This window comes from Protopterus annectens, chromosome 1.part1 (assembly GCF_019279795.1).
Source record: "Protopterus annectens isolate FY-2018-M chromosome 1.part1, PAN1.0, whole genome shotgun sequence".
Lineage (NCBI taxonomy): Eukaryota > Metazoa > Chordata > Ceratodontiformes > Protopteridae > Protopterus > Protopterus annectens.
This window is the reverse complement of record NC_056726.1, coordinates 130,535,827-130,557,553: the sequence shown is the minus strand read 5'-3', so window position 1 is coordinate 130,557,553 and position 21,727 is coordinate 130,535,827. Positions and strand designations below refer to the sequence as shown.

The window sequence follows — 21,727 nt, the reverse complement described above, 5'->3', positions numbered from 1 at the left end:
CTGCCCTGGTGGAAAGTGACTCGATCCCCTTGAGCACAGGTTTACCATGGTGCAAGTAGCAGAAACGAATGCAGTGGCTTACCCACTAAGAAATAGTCTGCTTTGATATAGCCTTCCCCTCTGATCCTGAAGTAAATGCCACCAGTAGTTGCTCAGACTTTCTTAGAGATTTGGTCCTGTTTAAGTAGAATCTTAGTTGTCTGTGTACATCCAATGAATGCAGAATCCGCTCCCCCTTGTTCTGGTTTGGGTAAAATGTTGGCAGGTGAATTGTTTGGTTAAGAGCCACACTGGATACCACCTTAGGCATAAAGGAAGGATTGGTCCTGAGGGACACCCTGTCCAGGTAAAATGCAATAAAAGGCTCCACAGCCATGAGAGCCTGCAATTCTGAAACCCTTCTTGCTGAAGTGACTGCCAAGAGGAAAGCTGTTTTCCTAGATAAAAATGTTATATCCGCAGTAGCTGCTGGTTCAAAAGGAGGCAGGGTGAGTTTTTCCAGCACAAAATTGAGGTCCCATGCAGGAGTTGCCTTTGTTTGTCTGGCGTAAGGTAAGCCATCTGGGCAGTTAAGCTTGCACCCAGGAATGCAACTATTTGAGAGGGTACCAGTTGGGATTTCTTTTCGTTTATTGTGTACCCTAGGCATGTTAGAAGCCTTTTTACAAATGCCAGATGTTGAAGAAGAATGTCCTTGTTCTCTGCTTGAAGGAGACAGTCATCCAGGTAAGGAGAAATTTGTATGCTTCGTCTGCAAAATGCAATTACTGGTGCCAGACACTTTGTAAAGACCTGGGCGCAGTAGATAAGCCAAAGGGCAGTGCTGCAGAGAATTGGTAATGCAAAATACCTGGCTTGAAGCGGAGGTATCTTCTGCACGATTCCCTGATTGGAATATGCAGGTATGCCTCTTTTAAGTCTAGTCACTAACCAAGCGTTCCTGCCTAGCATAGGCAGTTGCTGTTGTAAAGTCAGCATTTTGAATTTTGGAATGTCCAGGAACGTGTTCAAAATCGGTAAGTCCAGTATTGGACACCAGGCATAGTCTTTTCTGGGTACCAGGAAAAGTCTTGAATAAAAACCTTGTCCTTTTTCCTGTTCTGGTACTGGGTGAATAGCCCCCATATCCATGAGGGACATAACTTGTTTCTGAACCTCTGCCCATTGATTTTGTGGCAGATCTGGCCAACCGTTTGGAATTGGCAAAGTATGGAAATGAAATCTGTACCTCTGGGATACTAGGTTTAATACCCACTTGTCCTGGGTAATTAACTGCCAATTTTGAGCATGAAGTGCTAATTTTCCCCCCAAGGGGGCTGCCAAAAGGTAAGTGCTTGGTGAAGGTAGAGGGAAGTCATTGAGACTGCTTTCTGTATGCTTGTGCTTTGTTTCCTCCAGATTTGGAGGTGGAGGCACCCCAATGCTTTGACCTGTAAGAACCCTGTCATTAAGAACCCTGTAATTGGTACCTAGAGCCTTTTGAGTGCCTGGATTTGCCTTGAGAGGCCCTGTTGGACACAGGAAAGTACCAATTTTTAGTAGGCCAGTGCCTACTGAACCTGGGTGGTTGCACTTGTAAGAAATGGGTGGTTGCACTTGTAAGAAATCTTTTACAGTTTGCATATATTTAGCTTTGTCTTACATTTTCTTTAAAACCTCTTCTGCCTTATTACCAAACACAGTATCATGCTGTAAAGGGGCATCCAACAATTTAGCTTTAACATGATCAGGCGGATTTTGCTCCTTGAGCCAGGCATGCCTTCTAATCACAGATCCAGTAACTGCGGCCCTGCAAGAGGCCTCCAAGGAATCAAACCCATATTGCAAAGTATGCTTTCCAAACTGCTCTGCTGCATGCAATAATTCCTGTAATTGTGTGGAAAATAAAGAATCAGAAATCAACATCATTTTCTGTTTCAATAAGCCCATATCATGCTGTTGATATTTAAGCATATGAAACTGGCAGTTTAAGGCCCTAATTGCCAAGGTTGCAGACGTATAAACCTTCTTTCCCCATCTATCCAGTGCCCTGGAATCTCTATCAGAGGGGGTAGGATTTTTGGCTGTAGAGGCCTTTACACCTTTGGGACCCTGTGAGATAGTCTCAGGATCAGCAGCAGGACTTTTGAATAGAAATTTGTGGGAGTCAGGAACCCCGTAATATCTGTCTGGCTTACTAGGAGCCGGAGGTAGGGAATCAGGAGCCATGCTTGATTCCGAAAACACATCAACAATCTCTAATACAGGAGATATTGCCAAAGGCCTATGCTGAGGAAGAAGAAGAAAATCCCTAAGCCTCTTTTTTGATTCAGAGAAATCCTGACTCTCCCATTGAAAATGTTCCCTTAAAGTATGCAAGGTTTCTCCAAAAGAGTAATCCGCAAGAGGAGATGCAGATGGGATGGATTCTTCTGCATCTGAATCCTCATAGGGTGGAATAGAAAATTCCTGATCAGAAGAGGAATCAGAAGAAATGGAAACCTGATCTGAAGATTCACAATCAGTCTCTTGCCTAGGCCTCTTAACAGGAGAAGGTTGGGAACCCCTGATCAAGGCAATTAAGTCCTCAGCCATTTTGATCATCTGTTTTTTAGGCATAGGGGCCTGAGCACGTGGCTCATGTGTCATTTTTTTTCTTTTGACACAGATGTTTTTGAAGCCGGCATCGGTTTTATATAAAAATGCTGAGGCCTGAAAATACCCACAGAAGCCGGTGCCTGCTCAGTGGCTCTGGACCCATCCAAGGGAGAGACATCCACGGGTTCAATACTCTGAGAATCTCGCGGCATACCGCGTGAGTCTCGGTAGAGGCCTGCGACTCAAAAGTAGCAGGCATTAGGGGCTGTGGTCTGTCTCTGTCTTTATCCTTACATTTTTTTTGAAAGATCAGTAGTCGGATGGCTTAACCAAAGCCATTTCGGAATACAGAGAATGAGAGCGAAAGACTTTATAGTGACAAAGATAGCCCAATGACGAATAGTTTGGGAGTTGAATAGGGCACAAAACTGACAGCAAGGAACATCATGGTCTGGGTCTAAACAGGTGACGCAGTAAGAATGAAAATCTCTGAGGTGTTTGCTTTCCACAGGCAAGACAATTATTAATTTTTTCTGATATCGGTTAGAGCAAGAAAAAAGGATCCCCAACAGGGTACTTAGCTTTAGAAGACTTCAGGTCTGAAACTCGAATAACGAAAATTTCAGGTAGCGGCCGACCGGCACTTACGAACTTCTTCCGCTTCGGGCTCCGCTCGGCAAGAAAAGCTGATGTAATGGCATCAGCTGCATGTTTTATACCCCTGACGACCTGACATCATGGAAGAAGCGACAGCATCCGACGCAGAAATCCCAAGACTCTGGTATTCGGGCCGACTGAGGGCTACCTGCTGGCAGATAACTCAAGTGTGATGACTGCAACAGTGAAACATGAAGAACACCTGAAAATGACAGGAAGCAACAGAGAAACATAAAAACTTCCTGAAAAGGGGATGAATGGAGATATGGAGGTAAGCATCCTTGAGATTCAAAGAAACCAGAAAACCTTGAGGAAGCAGCAAATGGAGCAAAGCCTGAAGGGATAACATTTGAAAGGAACCTTCAAAAAAAAGTATTCAGGTGAGAAAGATCCAGAATGGGCCTCCAAGTTCCCTCTTTCAGGAATAAAATCCTTCCCCCCCTCCCTTTGAGCAGGTGGAACCTCTTGAATAATCCCCCCCCCCCCCCCCCCGAGTCAAAAGTTGTTGAAGCACCTCTGGAAATAAATTTAACTGTTGATGAGGTGGCTGAGGAATGCCAATTAAGGGAGGTGGGGGATTTCCAAACCATGAAATACCCTTGGCAAATGATGGAAAGAACCCAAGAATCTTGGGTTATGCTTAACCAAACAGGAAGAGACAGAAACACTAAGAGAAAAAGGAATGGGAACAGTCTGGTAGTCAAACAGCACCTGGTTCTTCAGGAAAAAGTGGCTTCTGAGAAGTCGTCTGAGTAGATTTAGCCTGAGCAGCCCTCCCTACCACCTTTTTTACCTTTAGGAGGAGGACAAGACTGCCTCTGAACAAAAGCTGGCTTAGTAGGATAGTTCCTTTGGAACGTAGGTACAGGTGAAACAAAAATATGTTTCAGATCCTGTAACTTCTTGCCTTTCTACTGCAGGGACTTGAACAAAGTAGCAGCACCAAACAAACATTTGTTGTCACCAGCAGCATCCATGAACTTAGCATTAATATCATCAGGCAGAGGCTGAAGCCGTAGCCAAGAACATCTCTTCAGAACAGATCCTGAAGCAGCAGCCCTAGAGGAAGCATCTGCTGCATCATAACTACAACTGATGGAATGGCGAGCTACCGAAGAATCCCCTAACAAAGACAAGGCAGAAATCTTACCCTCAAAATCAGGAAGGTCAGAAATTACCTGACATGCCTGAGAAAGGACAGCCAAAACATAGCTAGTCATACGAGTCTGAGAATTAACAGTCTGAAAGGCTACGGTGGCTGAAGTATAAACTTTCTTATCCAGCCTTTCAATGGCCCTGCTGTCCTCATCAGAAGGAAGAAGCTTAGCTGAGGGTAATAATTTTGAAGGGTTATCAGAATCCACAGAGACCACTGAAGGGTCAGCAGATGGACACACGCAAAGGAATTTACAATCACTGGGCACTTCATAAAACTGGTCTGGTTTCTTAGGAGCAGGGGGCTGAGAATCCAGAGCCTGAGAAACAGAAGAAAAAGCATCCAGTAGAGCAGCGGGGTCTAGGAGACTCCATTGGAAGGAGCTCGTAATATCTCCTCGGCACTTGAGACATCTGGGAACAATCCCATTTAAAAAAAAACTCCATCATCCTAGCAATGGTATCCCCAAAAGAAATCTCCTCAAAAGGAGATTCAAGGACTAGTAGAATCCTCTTCTTCAGAACAGTACTCTAGAGGGGAAGGAATCTGGGTAGAACAGGCCAAGGATCCCTCATCCGAATCCTCTACTTCTTTTTCAAAGGAATCCTGATCCCTATATCTTTTGAGGGGGAAATGACCAAGGAGGAGCTGGAACAGAGACCCCCCCAAAGGAGGCTTCAAAGCCATAAGGGCATTAAATAAGCCCTGTGTAAAATTTTGCCATTCACTTTGAGGGTCCTTGGGAGCAGAAGAAACAGGTTTTGTCTTTTGCTTCTTTTTTAAGGGTACGTCCAGCTTATGAAATGCAGAAGGCTTCAACGTCGGTCTACACTTAGTAATAGTAGTCGGGACTCCCTTCCTCACCAAAATCTGAGGACCCCCCCCCCCCAGGCACAATCTGAGGACCCCCCCCCCCAGGCACTTCAGTAATAATCAGCTGTGGTTCCCCCTGCAAGGCCTCCTAGGACTTCTGAACAGCCGGATCCTTGCTGGCCTCCAAAACGGTCACGGCAGAGGAATCTAACCCAAAAACTGGGTGAACCTCCAGGCTTTCATCAGTCTTGAGTAAGCTGTCCCATGTAGGAGGCACAGCCAAAGAATCCAACCTAACATTTTTGGCTTTCTTCGAAGACTGCTTACTCTCAGGCTAAGAAGTACCCTCCATAGCATCTTTCACTAAAAGCTTGAGCTGCTGGCTTTCTAAATAGTGAGGGAGGAAAGATGACTGCATAAGGTCTTGGGTACAAAGGCTTGACAAATATTGCAGGATGTATGATCATGAGAAGACCATAAACAAAATAAGCACTGCTCGTGACAGTCTTTATGTGGAATCCATCTCTCACACTGGCAATAACCCTCACTGGATTACATGAAATCCGATAAACAAAAGCAACAAAAGATGAGCAAAAAACCCCAACGGGGCACTTATCTCAATGGCAAGGTAACCAACAATGACTTAGGCGATGACACGAACAATCAGAGATGGCGTTCAGAGTAGGGACAAAGAAGCTCTGAGGATGGTATGTCTGGATGTCACCTTTATGGCCCTACATTATATGTGAGAAGCACACGTGTGACATACGGCATACCTTATGGCAAACTAAAAGCTTTGTTATACTGGCTGTATGTTGGGCTGCCTTTAGCAGGGGATCTCACATGCTATAGATACTGCAACAGTGAATTGGAAAAAGATCCTTGGGTCCTCAAAATGGGTGGAATTTAAACATCCCCTGTAGTGCAGTCAAAGCAAAATTCAGCTCTTCTTCTTGATTGCACTTCCAAATTACAAGTGTTTAGAAACTGTGTGAATTGGGGTCCATGTGACCAGTCTTACAGATACTTTAGGAAGGTGCATTCTTGAAGAAGGCAGCAGCAGCTACTGATCTGACTGAATAGGTCCAACCTTCCCCAGTCAAAATTGCTTTCTTGTACTTTAAATGTAATGCACTCACATACGCACTAACAGTCTGTTTCATCTAAGGATAACTCAGTTTTCCCTGCATAAAGGACAAAAAATGATAAGACTGCCTAATATATTTGGTTCTGTCAATGCACACACAGCAAAACTCTTTCCCACTGTTGTCATCCTTAGAGAAAGAAAGAGATGATGTTTTGAACAACCCTACAAATTCTTAACTGCATGGATCATCGTTCCTTACGCACAGTTACTTGAGCTGGCAGATGCTCATGGTTTGTTGCTCACTTCAGAGATTTAGTACTTTAGACCTTGTAATTTGCTTTGTTTTTCTTCACAGCTTGCAGACCCCTGCAGAAAGAGCAAGACAGGTGTTTTGCTGCCTAATACTTGTCATTCTTTCTCTGAGATGCAGTGACTTCATACAGTGAGAATAACAAAGTGCTTACAGTGTGTAAGGGTGATCTTACCTCACTGCAAAAACACAAACTTTTTTTTTTTTTTAATTTTGATTAATTTTTGTCACTGTGCTATCTCATCTGCCTGTTGTTCAAGAGCTTGTGTACTCAAGCTGTCAGTTAAGAAGAATATTTGCTAAGCATTTATGATACTGACTTGGAAGCTTCAAGAATTTAGAGTAGATTTCTCACACACACTCGCACACCTTTCTAGTAGCGTATTACATAGTCCAACCACTATTAACATTCAGTTTGGCACTGAATCCTAAATGGTCACCTACTGTCAACTTTCATGTGCAGGTTATTTGACTAAATGTCTAAATTATCCTCCCATTCCTGATGGGCCCTCTGTAGATAACAGCATCTGTACATGAAGGAAACAACCTTTCATTTGACTACAATTTACCAATTATATTCCACACAACAACTTTAAGTAATATACTGTCATGTTAATACCTGGTTCATTGGTCATAGCAGACCATGTCAGATACATGGTATAAAGAGTGATGATTGAAGACTGTAGCAGACCAGATCTTGGTTGTGATTCCTAGGGATGCGAAGAGAAGCAATAAAACATTAAAATAAAATGTTTTAAACCCAGATTAACTCCTTAAAAAATCAAATGTGACATCATAAAATGCAAACCTAGTTATAGTATAGTTCTGATATGTTCAATCACACATCAAGTCCAACAAATGCAGACAGTGCTCGTCAAGCTACAAAATATTCATCAAATGCATGCTCATTTCTGAGGTCCACAATATCACCACTGTGAAAGAGTAAATGAGGAGAATCTCCACATCCACATTTTTTTTTATCCTAGGGCCCCATGTTCCCACTACTGTAACCCTTGTTCATCAATACCCCATCAACCATTGCTTTATTCTTCCTCCCAACTCCTGATGCCCAACTACAGACATGAGCTGCATTTATCAACCAACCAAGGGTTAGGAGACCTTTTTTGTTTATTCCCAAACCTTTCCTTTTTCTTTGTGAATGTCTAGAAAGCATGTAGTGCTGGACACTGTGTTGGCATGTGAGTGTGTGTTGTTCATGTGCACATTCGTGCATGTGTGCATACCTACAAATTCCAGCGACAGTGCTTGTGCCTTGGTAGTCTCTCTCTACCAGAGTTCCATGTTACAGGAAAGTATTGCTGTGTAAGAACTTACCATAACTTTAGATATCCTTCTCTTCTACATCTTGCTGTATCCATAACACAAGGGAGTTTGCCTCTCGTGAACTCTCGTACGTCCGGCCATTACACAAAAGTTAAATGCTACCCCTAGGGTGCGTGTGATGTCCCGTGTCTCTCCCTGTGGATGTTGGTCGCAAACGGACATCTGGTATAAAGTGGATGTCAGCAAGTACATTCCTCAAATTATTGCTGCTGGAATCAGTGGCTACGGAGTGTTTACTCCAGCAGTCAGGCAAGTGTGAGGGGGAAGGTTGGGTGGGAAACTATACAGCAGCGTAGAGAACAGAAGGACATCTAAAGTTATGGTAAGGTCTTACACAACAATACTATGTCCTTGTATTTGTATGCTGCTGTATCCATAACACAAGGGACAGTGCAAAAGTTCCTGTCCTATGAAAAGGGTGGAGAACCAGAAGCACTTTCCACAAACCCATGAAGGACAGCTCTGGCAAATCCAGCTCTGGCTCTAGAAACAATGTCCAATTTGTAGTGCTTAGTGAATGTGTATACACAGGACCAAGTTGGCTGCTTCGAAAATAGCAGCTGTGTCCAAACCTTATAGCCCTAGTGGAGTGTGCCTTTATTGGGGAGGTGAGCAATCTACCATGGGTTGTTTAACAGAAGATGGTTATAGATATCCAAGAGGGTATGGTTTGCTTGGAAACAGGGTGCCCCAGGGCTCTTGGGTAGAATGAGATGAACAGCCTGTCTGACTTGTGGATGGGTTTGGTCTTGGCCAAATATCTGAGTTGTCTGCGGTACATCCAAGAAGAGAAGTACCCTTTCTGCCAGGTTTTGTGCAGAGGGGAAAAAAGTTGGCAGGTGGATAGCCTGGTTCAATGACAGTTCATTGACCACTTTAGGCATGAAGGTTGGACTGGTATGTAAACATACCCTGCCCTTTTGGAAGACAGCGAAAGGGGCAAAGGCCATAAGGGCTTGAAGTTTCAAAACCCTTCTGGGTGAAGTGATGGCCACCAAGAGTATAGTTTTTCAAGTGCAGTGTTAGAGGAAGAATCTTTGGCTGGTTCAAAGGGTGGAGAGTCAGTTTCTCCAGAACAAAATTTCGATCCTAGGAGGCAGAAGGGGCTTTCTTGGGGGTCTGAGATGTAGTTCCCCTTTCAAGAAAAGTTTAACTACTAGCCTTGAAGCCAAAGGTGGTGCCAGTGGCAGGCATGCTGAGATGGCAGACAAATGGGTTTTAATGGAGGAATAGGATAGTCCAGACTTCCATCACATCACAGGTAGGACAAGATCACTGGGGGCTCTGCAGTCAGTAGTTGCAAGTTGTCTTTCTGACACCACACAGAAAATCTCTTCCACTCAGACAAGTGAGACTTCCTGGTAGTTAGTTTCCTGGCCTCCTACAAAACTGGAAGCACATCCTCTGTGCATAGGTGTCTAAAGGGAATCAGCACCCTATAACCCACAGTGTAAGATTCAGTGTGGACAGCTAGGGGTGTAAAAGTGTGCCCTTCTCCTGTGTGAGCAGGTCCATTTGGTGGGGTAACTTGTGATGATTACCCTTGGCTAGATGCAGTAATACGGGGAACCAATGCTGCCTTGGCCAACAGAGAGTCACCAGCAAGATTTGAGGCTGTTCCTTCTGAATTGTCAGTAGGGCTCTTTGTATGATAGGGAAGGGGGGATGCATAAGCATGCATCCCCTCCCAAGGGATTGAGAGCATATCCACCCCTCCATGCTTTTGAGTGTGATGTCCTGGATCAGAAGCTTGGAAGCAGTCTGTTGATGGGGGAGGTGTGAGACAGGGTCACAGTCCTGCTTAATGAGTCTGCCATCACATTTTCTGCAGAAGGGATGTACACCATTTGGAGGAGGATCTGTCTTTTAAGGGCAATTTCCTAAGCCTGCAGTGCCAGCCTGCACAGGAGGTAGGACCTTGTCCCCCCCTGTTTGTTGATGTCTGTACACCACCTCAGACTGCCTGGCAGAAGCTGATCTTTGAAGATAATCAAGGCCAATATCAAGGCTCTCACTTTCTAGATATTGATGTGGTCTTTCTGTTGAGTGAGGGACCATGTGTTCCTCACTCTCCATTTTCATATGGTTGCACCCCATCCTGTGTCTGATGCATCTGTAGAGAGATCCTGATTAGGGGGCAGGGGTTGTAAGGGCAGGCCAGGATTTGTCTGGATCTGGTTTATCCACCATTCAGTTCCCTGCCAAGGCATGGAAGCATGGGGACCATGAAGTCTAGAGGATGTAGGTGTTACTTCCAGATTGTTCTCAAGTACCATTAGAACTTCATGTGAAGCCTTGCCACAGGTACAATGGGGATGGTCAAGGCCATGAATCCTAAGATTCTGAGAAATTCCCTGGCTGAAATTAATTTGACAGGAAGTAGTTCCCTGAAGTAAGAATCAAGAATCACAATTTTTCTGGGAGAAGGCAGGCCATCATCTCCCTTGTCAGAATCCGACATCCCAGAAACACCTGATCCTGTGAGGGTACGAATGATGATTTTTTTGAGATTTCTGGTAAATCCCAGATCTGTCAAGAGGGAGATGGTGAAGTCCAGGTGTTGTAAGGCCGTGGTACTTTATGTAGCCTGAATGAGGATGTCATCGAGGTAGGGGAAACATTGTATTTCCTTTGTCCTGGCAAAGGCCATGAATGGAGCCAGACTTTTGTAAATACCCTTGGGTCCGTAGAAAGACCAAATGGTAAAGCACAGAACTGAAAGTGTACAAAATCCACTGAGAAGCGGAGGAATTTTCTGAAGAGGGGATGGATTGTGATATGTAAGTAGGCATCCTTTATATCCAAAGATACTAAGGCCTGTGGAAGGATCAGGAGCTGAAGGGGTAGGTAGACAGAGCATCCAAAAGAAGGGAACCTGGAGGAAGGTGTTGAGGTGTGAGAACAAGGATTGGTCTCCAGGGACCTTCCTTTCTGAGGACCAGGAAAATTCTGGAGTAAAATCCCTTTCCTCTTGCATGTGAAGGGACTTCTTGAATTGTTCCCTGAGCAAGAAGTTCCTGCAGGACTGGTGGGGAAAAGGGTAGTTGGTCTTGAGGGGGCTGAGGAATACCTTTGGGAGTAAGTCTGGCCACCCAAGTCATAAGTATCCCTGTTTTATGACAGATAGGACCCAAGAGTCCTGGGTTACGTGCTTCCAAGTGGGGAGTGATAGTGAGAGGTGCATGGAAACAGGGGTGTCTGGGTGAAGTGAATAGTAACAGGCTACCAGGCTTTCCCCTGAAAGGGCTCTTTGGAAGTAGGAGTGGAGGGAACAGACCTGGAAGGGGGCCATTTCCTGTGGTCCTTTCTAGTTTTAGCTGGCATTTTCTTAGCTGAGGTTCTCACAGAGGAGGTTTTGGCAAGGTAATTCCTTAGAAAACGTGGAATTGGGGAGACAAAAATATATGCCTCAATTCATGCACTTCCTTGCCTTTAGTCTGGAGGGCCTTGAAGAGGTCAGCAGCAGGTGTACCAAACAAGTTTTTGTCTGGGGGTGTGTCCAGGAGTTTTGACTTGATATCATCAGGGAGGGGGCTGTGACCTAAGTGAAGAGTATCTCCTGATGACAGATCCAGGGGCAGCAGCCCTAGATGAAGCTTCTATGGCATCATAACTGCACTTGAGAAAGTGTTTGGTTACTTGAGTGCAGGAATTTAAGAGAGTGGATATTTTGGCCTTGGCTGGGCAGTCACAGAGCTCCCCCAACTGTCTGACCACATCTGCCATTAGAGCCAGAGAGTATTTGGCTGTGTGTGTCTAGTAGTTGATGGCTCTTACTACTAAAGTGGCAGAGGTGTATACTTTTTCCCCAGACACTCCATCAGCTTGCTCTCTATCAGAGGGCAGTAGAGAGGTGGAGGGAAGTAACTCTGAAGTTTTATCAGCAGCTACAGGGATAACTGAAGGGTCTGCGGATGGGGCTTTGTACAGGAAGTTAGCTTCATCAGGGACCTTATAGAATCTATCTGGGCATTTGGGTGCAGGGGGCTGCAAATCAGGATTTTTTGAAGCATCCAGGAAGGCAGGGTGTACAGGGGGTACACAGCAGAGGGGTTAGGAGACTCCAGTTGGAGTAGTTCATAACGTCTCTTTTGGGTCTTGGTGACCTGACTACTGTCCTACTTGAAGAAATTCTGCATTTATGTAATAGTCTCCCAAAAGTGAAGTCCTCTCCGGGAAGTCTGTGCTATTGGACTCCTCCTCTGGGGAAGCATACCCCAGAGGGGAAGCAATTTGAGAACAGTAAGTGAGAAATTTACCATATGATGAATCCTCTTCTCCAGAGTGGACACTGGGGGCAGGTCTCTTAGGGGTAGAGGCCGAAGGGGCCTGGACTGGAGCTGGGACTGGATGCAAGGCCAGGAAGGCATTTAGAAGGCCTTGGGTGAAGGCCTGCCAATCTGGAGGCTGTTAGACGTAAGGTGTTGTCAGCTGGTGAGCAATATGCTTAGTTTTTTCTTTTCTCTTTTTATGCGACTCTGATGCTGAAGAATCAGATATAGTGAAGGGTAGGAAGGTCGGAAGGCACTCCACAACATCTGACACTATATAGGTTCATAGATGTGTACTAGGCTAATGGCCCTGGAGCCTTTACAAACCTACCCCATAGGGTTACCCTGGCATCGTGCCACCCGACCTTAGTTCCCAGTGCCTCTGTCGAGTAGAGCCACTGGAGTAATCCCCAGCGTGAAACCTCTATTTCCCATCCACACATCAAGATTTCTCTTGAAGAGGGCCAGTGAGGTGCTCTGACATACATGGGAAATCTATTCCATAGCATGGGCAGTCTCTGGGTTATGAACCTGCCCCTCCAGCATGTTCTGTTGATTGTGGTAATGAGGTTGAGGTCTCTGGAGCGTGTGGTGCGGAGGGATTGGGATTTCTTTAGATGTAGCATTTCTAACAGAGCTGGGCCAGACATGACTTTGTAAGTCAAGCAGAGATTGCCTATAAGTAGGCGATACGAGACCGGGAATAGTTGGGAGTTTTATTTTAGTCTGTCCATACAGGACAAGTGTTTAAGGCCTAGGATCCTCTCTGTGAGGTACTTTTGTGACCTCTCCAGTTGCTGAAGGTGTCTAGTGAGGTACATGCCAAATGGGGCACTGTACTCTGATTGGCCTAATGAGGAAAAAGTAGGAGACAATGACATCTTTCTTCCTGGATGCAAAACCCTTAATAATGAGATGTGCCACATAGAAGGACTTTCTGACCACAATGGCAACGTGGTGGTCAAAAGAGGTTGCTGTCGACCTGTGTTCCCAAATCTCTTATAACGCCTTCTGTGTTCAGTGGATTACCATTGCTATGGTAATTCATGGGAACCGGGTTTTTCCCAAAGGGGATGACAACACATTTTTTGACACTGAGCTTAAGGCTATGGTTCTGACACCAGTTGCTGTTCTGACACCAGTTGCTGGTCTCAGTAAGGCCCTTCTATAGGATGTCAACATCACTTGGGGACTTAATAGCAGCTCCCAACCTGCAATTGTCTGTGGACTTTGTTAGCTAGAGTCCATTCATGTTGGCCTGGACTTCAGATAAGTAGATCTGAAACAGGAGAGGACCCAGGACCAAACCCTGGGGGACTCCACTCGGTCAGCAGTCTGACTTGGAGTCCGCTACTTTCAAACCATGGGTTCTGTGAGCCAGTTTGCTACCCACCTAGTGATACAGGGGTTGATGCCTAGTTTAGAGTTTTTCTATGACTCCTGAGTGGGGAATGGTATCAAAGGCCTCGGTCAGATCAAGGTAGGCTGTATGAACCAACTTGCCTTCATCCACAGCTCTGGTGACTGACTCAAAGTTGTCGACCAAGTTGAGCAGGCATGATCTACCCTTCACAAAACCAAACTGTGGGGGATCCAGTGTTTGGAGAGTCCCTATATCCTTGTTAATTAGGTCCATGATGATGCGTTCCATAGCTTTGCATATCAGAATCGTCAGGCTAATGGGGCGATAGTTCCCAGGGTGTAGTTGCTCTTCCTTTGTGGAGAGGGATGACTGTAGCAGTGCACCACTTGGTACGGACAAAGCCTGAGGAGAGGCTGTGATTGAACAGGGCACACGGGTGAGGTGCCAGTTCACTCTGTAGTTCATGCAGAACACAGCCAGGGATATTGCCAGGTCCCATAGAAGCTGTACTCTTGGCCTTGGACAGTGCTGTTGTAACCTGTGCAGCAGTAATACTGGGTGCCTGGCAATCTACTGGTATTGTGATATATCTTCCCACACTAGAATCTGAGGGACCCCACGTAGACACTCTGAGATTATGAGCCTGAGTTCCCCCTTGGCGACCGAAATGGACGCCTACAATTCTCTGGGATGTCACCTCTGGTGCTATCCGCCAAAGGAAGATCCAAGGACTCCGGGCTTTCACCGGCCTCAAGAGGTATGGCTGGAGTGGAGGGCACAGTAGTCAGTTCAAACCTAAACTTTTTTGCCTTTTTGACTGAAGGCTCATCCAAGGAACCAGGCACGGGATCCATGCCAGAAGCTAACCATTTAAGTCTCTGATTTTCTAGGTACAATTTTAATGCTGCTAATCGGCTTCTAAAGGTTTTGGGGACGAAGGCCTGACAAAAACTACAGGTGGTGTGGTCATGTTCTTGGCCTAAGCAAAACTGGTCAAGCTCATACAAATCCTTATGTGGAATTTGCTTTCCACACCTACACTTGCCCTTTCTACCAGGCATGAACCTAAAGCAGTAGCAAGCAATTAAAAGACCCTATGATGTACTTATCTGAAGTTGGATGGTGCAAAATCCCTTTTTCCGAAAGAGCAACGACCAGAGCTGGCAGTCACACAGGTGTTAGAAAAGTTCTGAGGAGGATGTGTGCTGATGTCCGCTTTATATCAGATATCAGTTTACAACTGACGTCTGCAGAGAGACGCAGGACGTCGCTAGCACCCTAGTGATAACATTTAACTTTTGTAGAACGGCCGGACATACAAGAGTTCACTAGAGGCAAATTCCCTTGTGTTATGGATACAGCAGCATATGAATAGAAGGGCATCTGCCAATCCAGGGTCTTCCCTCAGATGGAGTTCTTGGTGGCAGGATTCAACTAAGCCCCTTTCCATTGGCCAGGTAAGCAAACATGACACTTAACTACACTAAATAGAGCTCAGGGTTTTCAAAAAAACTACAAAGAATACACATTAAACAGGTATGTTAACTACATTAAAACCAACCACCTACTAATGGACTTGTCAAAAACACAGACCTACTAAAGGGCCTTGAAGTATTCACAGTAAATAGAGGCAGTGTCAAAGGACTAAGGCTAAAAAAGGCAATCACTATTAAAATTTTTAAGATATTCAAACTTGGAAAATAAATGTATTAGAAATATCTTGGATCAAGAAACTTATGGAGTGGACAATCAATGGAAGTATTTCCAAGCAATAAAAAAGAAACACACACAAAAATGCAAAACATAAGAAATTTTGAGAGAAAGAAATGAAATTGTGCTAACAAAACACACTGTCAAGACTAAAGGTCCAGGCTGTAACTGTTAGTAAATGGCATGGACCACTGACCAAGATGCCACAGCATAAAATTAGTGATATAGAAACATTTATAAAACACACAAAATGTACAGCATTACTCCTGTTAGAATGCCACTGAAATGCACTGAAAAGAAGCTTATTAGCTTACTGCCAAAAGAAAATAATGCAGTTAGCTAATCACACTGGATTATAAACAATGGAGTTTTATCCAATGCACAGAGTTTTCACTCTGAACTACAAACATCATATGTCAGTTCAAACACTACATAAATGAATATAACTGCACATTACAGCACAGGTCATGTTATCTAACTCCTACTGTTGCACTATTACATTCATCTCAGAAAATCTTGGCTGCTAACCTCTTCTGCTTATAAGCATACACCTACTACTTCCCCCATCTGCCCTATATATCAAACATTCACTTTTCCCGTTACTAACTCTTATTAGAGCTCTTACTATGGTACAACGTCTACTGCTTTCACCGTTACAATTTTTCTCCATATCTGTGTATACTACATCCATTCTTCTGGCTGAACCATATTTAACTTGCTTAGAACACCTGTATATTATACAATGTACAATCCTGGTCCTATTTTTTCAACTTTCTTGTAAACACGTGTGTATTTTTTCAAATCTATGTTATGTCACTATGCAGCAGAATTTAGTTACATCTTTAATGTTACTTTACTGTTATGTATGTAACCCAGGCTGAGTCTGCAAATGGTCAAATCTCGTCACTGCTCTACCCGGTTAAACAAAACAAAAGAAAAAGAAATAAGCAAAAAAAAGATGTTCCTAGTGTGAATATCTTAGCCACTAAAAACAAGGTAATACAGACAGCATGATTCAAAAACAGCCTGGGAATAACACTGGAAAAAAAATGGGTTAATGCAAAAAGGAACAATACATGTGGAAAACTGATTGGGGTACCCTAGCAAATAAAAGCATGGAGCTTCAAAGTCCTCAAGCTAAGACCATCAACGGTTTCTAGGAAAAGGATTTTCCAAGAAAAGCATCTTAATTCTGTCAAAAAGACTGACTAAAACTATATAAGTTATTAAGCCAGTCACAAAACTGAGCTCCCAGGGTAAAGCCACTGAAGACTCCCCACAATAAATAGCATCTATATTACAAAATCGTATGCTTAGGTTGTCGAATGCCGAAACGCCAACATCTAAATGTCGAACACTCAAAACTGCGACCAGCCAATTACAAGAATTTTTCCCGTGAAAAAATTTGCTTGGCCAACAAAACATACTCTAAAACCCTAATCAACTGTTCCCCCGACGTGAGGGGGCTATGCCCCCCACACTCCCCCAACTGAATATACCAACTCCGAGATTGCGCTACATCGGGGAAAAGGGCAAATCCCGGATGACGGCCAAGTGAATTTTTTCCCTGGGAAAAAAATCTGCGTAATTGGCTGGTCACGGTTTTGAGCGGTCGACATTTAGGTGTCGACGTTTAAGCGTTTGACGCAGTAATAGGAACCCGATAAATGTAACATTTACAACAATCCAACTTTCCTTACAAGTATTTTTTTGTCCCCCTTGTGACATCATTTTACCGTACGGGCCCACCAGCTTGCCTTCCATCCCGCTGGACTCTGCTGTGATGTTGCTGTAGCCTGTAGTGGATTCTAAAGGTTATTTTGGGGCTCAGCCATCACTGCTTTCTTCCTGAGGATGGTTCTTTAAATGTCCTACCTTACATGCACTCCATTTATCTTTGATTGCAACTCCTCTCTTTTGAACCATACCTCCCCCCTATGGGAATGTAAGTGACGAATGCTCCCCCACACAGGATGGGCATTCCCATCCCTCCCAGTTAGTCACACGAGCCACTAACTGAACCCATGTTGACTAGGCTGTAGTTAGGACTTTATCCCACTATGCCACCAGAGTGGCCTACTTTCCTTATATGGTTATGAATGGCTAACAAGGAAAATAAATGAGGGAATGAGGTTTGATATGTAAACAACAACTCCATAAAAAAATGCTTGAGATAATTCAAACAGTCCTAAACAGTAGTTAAACAGGAACTAGACCCCTTATCTTTGATCCAGAATAAAAAGTTTTACACTCAAGGGTTGTACATGAAGTTTGCAAAAAGGTTTGACTGTAATAAGGATCTAAGTAACTCCATCAGAAAGTGATAATGGAAGACATGGCTCCTCTAAAGCAGCCACATTATCATGTTCAGTGGCATTCTGAGGACTAGCCAGTAGAGGAGAACACTTACCTGTCATAGTGCTTTCCTAAGACTTGAACAACAAAGCATACCTGTAAAGAAATATTTTTATATCACCGAACGCCTGCCTCACCTCTGATGTGCAGCAAATATCTAGGCCTACTAGCACTACAACAGATGAGCTACAGAGCGAATAAGACTGTGATAGCTCTACTTCCACTTGTCACTCAAGAATGGTGGCTAAAGCAGTCTTTACCTACAGCTTCTCAAGAGTTAAATGACTTGATGCTAAATGATTGTGAAACTGAGTTCAATACTGAAGAGGAGGTGGCCATGGACAGGGATACATTATCAGGGGTGTGAAAGACTTGTCAACAAGGCAGAAATGTTTGCCTGATGCTTATCATACTGTTATGAAATACAGCCATCTGCCTTACGCAAACATCCTCTGATGGCTGCCCCTTTACTCATTATTTTGAGCAATAGATTTTTAGTGTCACCACACTTACATCTCTACTACGTAAAATATAATCAGGAAGGTCCTGCATTTCAAATGACATTTCTAGTAAGTTGCTGCATTAAAAATGTTGGCAGTTCTTGAATTCAGTTGCACTGTGCTTAAGACCAAAACAATACAAATAGTGATTCTGCTTTAGCATCTTGCTACTGCAGTCTGACAGACAATGGTAATGGTTATTTGTAATGTATGCAAACAGCATAGTCAGTAATGATGCTATTTGAAGCTTATCAGCTTCTCACCAGTGTCACACTAGAAAAAAGGATTTTAAACATGCCTTAACATGCTCATGCAAACATCTGACTTTACTAATAAAACAAGTAGTTTTTTTGTGCTCTATGTTAAGGGTTACTGTTGTAAGTTAAAATGTAGGGCCAACATTATTCCTCTTTTTATGCTATTGTTGACCATGATACCCCAACTAGGCTAGGGGCCTCTTCAGGGGAGAAAAGAGGGTGACAAACTTTTTGGCCTCCTTTCACCTCCTTACTTTGTGTTCAAAAGTACCCCCTACTTTTTTTTTTCTTTTCCCTTTTCTTCTTCAGAGCCTTTGTTCCTTCTTCATTTGCTCATGTTATAATCGCCATTTTTTTGCTATTTTACCTTTTATTTTTTGCTTTTCAAACTTTTTCTTTTTTTTTTGATTTTTTCTTTTGTGTTCACTTTTCTCCTTATCAACTTTTTTGGCATTTCTTAGTATATTTCAGTTTTCTTCTGTATGTTGTATTTTTACTGTTTTTATTGTTTTTCACTGCTTTTTTAGTCTATATTTTTTGCTGTCTTATTTCCTACCTGCTATTTAAATAAACAAAAGCCTATTTCTAATTTTCTCTGTTTTAACTGTTTTAAAGTTGTTTTTTTTGCTCTGCAAAAAAAAAAAAAGCTGTTTTTTGTTTTTCCTGCTACTTTATAGCATTTTAGTTAAGTAGTTTCTCCCTTTTTCTGCTTGTTTAAAAAAAAAAAAACTGTTCAATTGCTTATTTAGATTGTTGAAGTTTCAAAATCCTGGGTTTTGGAAATTGCTCCCATTGGGCCCATTTGTCCTCTCTGAGTCTTAGTTTGGGCTTTGCTGTAGTTTGCTCTATTTTCTGCTGTTTGTACCCACCTCCCCTTTCAGCTCGCTGTACTGGAACTGGTGATCCAAGCAAGTAGCAGCTTTTTTGCAGAGGCCCTAGCTCCTTTAGAGCCTGCCTTGTGGTTTTCCGCCCAGAGGCCATTAAGCTTTCTTGAAACCTTCCTCAGCTCTGCACACTGCCCGCGCCCTTTGTTTTGCTTTACTGAACCTGAGCTAAAACTGCTGCATTCACATCTGTTAGTATTGCTACATTTTTACACATCTTATTTTAAGCGACTGCATTTGCACTTATTACTAATTGTTGCAATCTGTTTGCATTTTACACACTTAATTGCTTTTTACCATTTTATGTTTTCAATTTTATGTTTGTTTTTTTCTTGTCTTAAAGTCTTTTTGCTTCCGTTTTTTTGTTTTTTCACTTTCTGTTTTTCCTCCATAGTCCTGTTAGAAGACTCTTGTTTTTTGTGTTTTTAGTGTCTGCCTGTTCTTTATCCCTTTTATTAAGTAAAGGATGTCTTTGCTTTTTTGTTCCATGGGAGTAGGAAGCACAGTTCCATTTTGCTCCTTGAAGGAGGGTTTCAGCCAGATGGCTTAGTGTCAGCCTTAAATTAATTAAGCCATCTTTTCCTAGGATCCCCTGCTTGAAAAGGCAATCTCTTAGTAAACTTCGATTACCTCCAGCATATCCTATAACTGAAAGTTCATCTTCCTACATTACTTCCTACCTTCCTGCTATTCATCTCTCCTTAGCCTAAAACTCTTAGCTAACACAGTACTTCTATCTAACAAAATATCATTTCTACTTCCACTACTTCTAAAAACTCTTGTTATAGACTATGTTTGAAAGTTCTTTTACTACTTACTACTAGTATGTCGAGGAGGGAATGTTTACTCTCTCTATAGTAAAAGTATGACCCTCCTTCTCCCCAGGCGTTCAAATACATGCCCTAGTCCTGCGTATCTACTGCAAAACTCTCATACTCACACAAACATAGGAATCCTCTCAACAACTGGAGAAACCTGCCACCTCGTGAATATTCAAACAATTATGGACAAGAGTAGGCACACAAGGACACAATAACTCCACACAACACAACACCTCGAGGCAGAGATACCAAACAATACACTCAACTACAGGTACACCAACACACCAAACAGACGTACCCACCAATGACAGACAAACAAGTAAACAATACACACACACAACCCAAAAACACCAAGTCACACCCCCACACAAACAAACAACTACATACACCACAAGACATACAGGGTCACACATCACATTCACCAACACCAAACAGAGGCCACTGGCCAGACAAGATTACAAACACCATAGGCCACCCACACGGTGATTCCATAGTCAGACACACCAGAGTCAGAACCAGGAAGGTCAAAAGTCCAACAAAATGCCTGACGGCCACATAACGCCTAGAATCGAGTCAGACTCTGAGCACTCAGGCCTTGACAGTAGTCATTGTCCACTCGTCAGTGTCCTGCACGCTGTCTGACACCGCACCGACCCTTACCTCTAAGGGACTCCCACCTTGGGCGTCGAGCAGGTCACAATACGAGCTGAGGCAGATATGACCTTGACCTTGAGCAGTATCCTACCTCACCCTCTGCATAGGTACGATTATGTCTGTCTGACATTAGCTTTAATAATTGGCTTAATGCAAGTTGTTCAAAGTAAGGACAGATGACATGCCTGTGACGCAAGCATGATGAATTGACAAGCTGCTTTGCAATCCTTAAGGCTGTCTGTCTCAGGCAAGGGCCTCCCTGGGCCCCCTGGCAGGGACAAGCTTGCCACCAAAAATTTGCCTTGCCCTGCCTCAAAAAATAAACCTACCACCCTAGAACACCAAAAAGGAGGAAGCTTTTTAGGCAAATGCTCATGCTAGAACTGTCCACCTCTCAATAAAAAGGAAAAAACTAAGGGTTCTCAATATCCAGAACAAAGTCATCTCTGTGACACTGACATGTTTGAGGGCATGGAGATGACACTTCCCAAGATGGAACAGGTGTCTCCTCCTGGTTCAACCCACCCCCCAAATCCCAACATCACAAAGAGGCCCCATATCCAAGGTTGGTGGCAGGACATTATGCATCGGCAAGAATACCTGCATATTAACCATAGAGACCATCCAGGTGCAATTTGTAGCAGGCAAGCTGCCCTGCAATTTGTAGCACATTGAGGACCACCACCTCTCCCTCTCAAACATTTAGGAGCCTTCCTCATCTACCCAAATACCATATGGGAACCAAACACCATCCCTAACTAATATAGACTGGGAAACCTATTGTAAAAAAAATCATACTCATCCTACAACTACAGGGTAACCTAACAAAATGTGAAATGGAAAACTACAACAACCCCACAAACCAGAACAAACTAACTTAAATCATCATCATAACGAAACATGGATCAACATCAACCAATTGAGTACACCTTCACAAATCTGGATAGATCTGATCAACAACTGATCAC

General features: G+C 43.5%; 1 protein-coding gene across 1 annotated transcript in view; it reads right to left on the bottom strand.

The window, feature by feature from the left end:
• The window catches only part of SERINC1 (serine incorporator 1), a gene marked incomplete at its 5' end in the record, with an annotated part of 787,452 nt that overhangs the window by 387,650 nt on the left and 378,075 nt on the right, over positions 1-21,727 (bottom strand). The window contains 1 exon segment of the mRNA XM_044073769.1: positions 7,220-7,310. Coding sequence (XP_043929704.1) covers positions 7,220-7,310 — 91 coding nt within the window.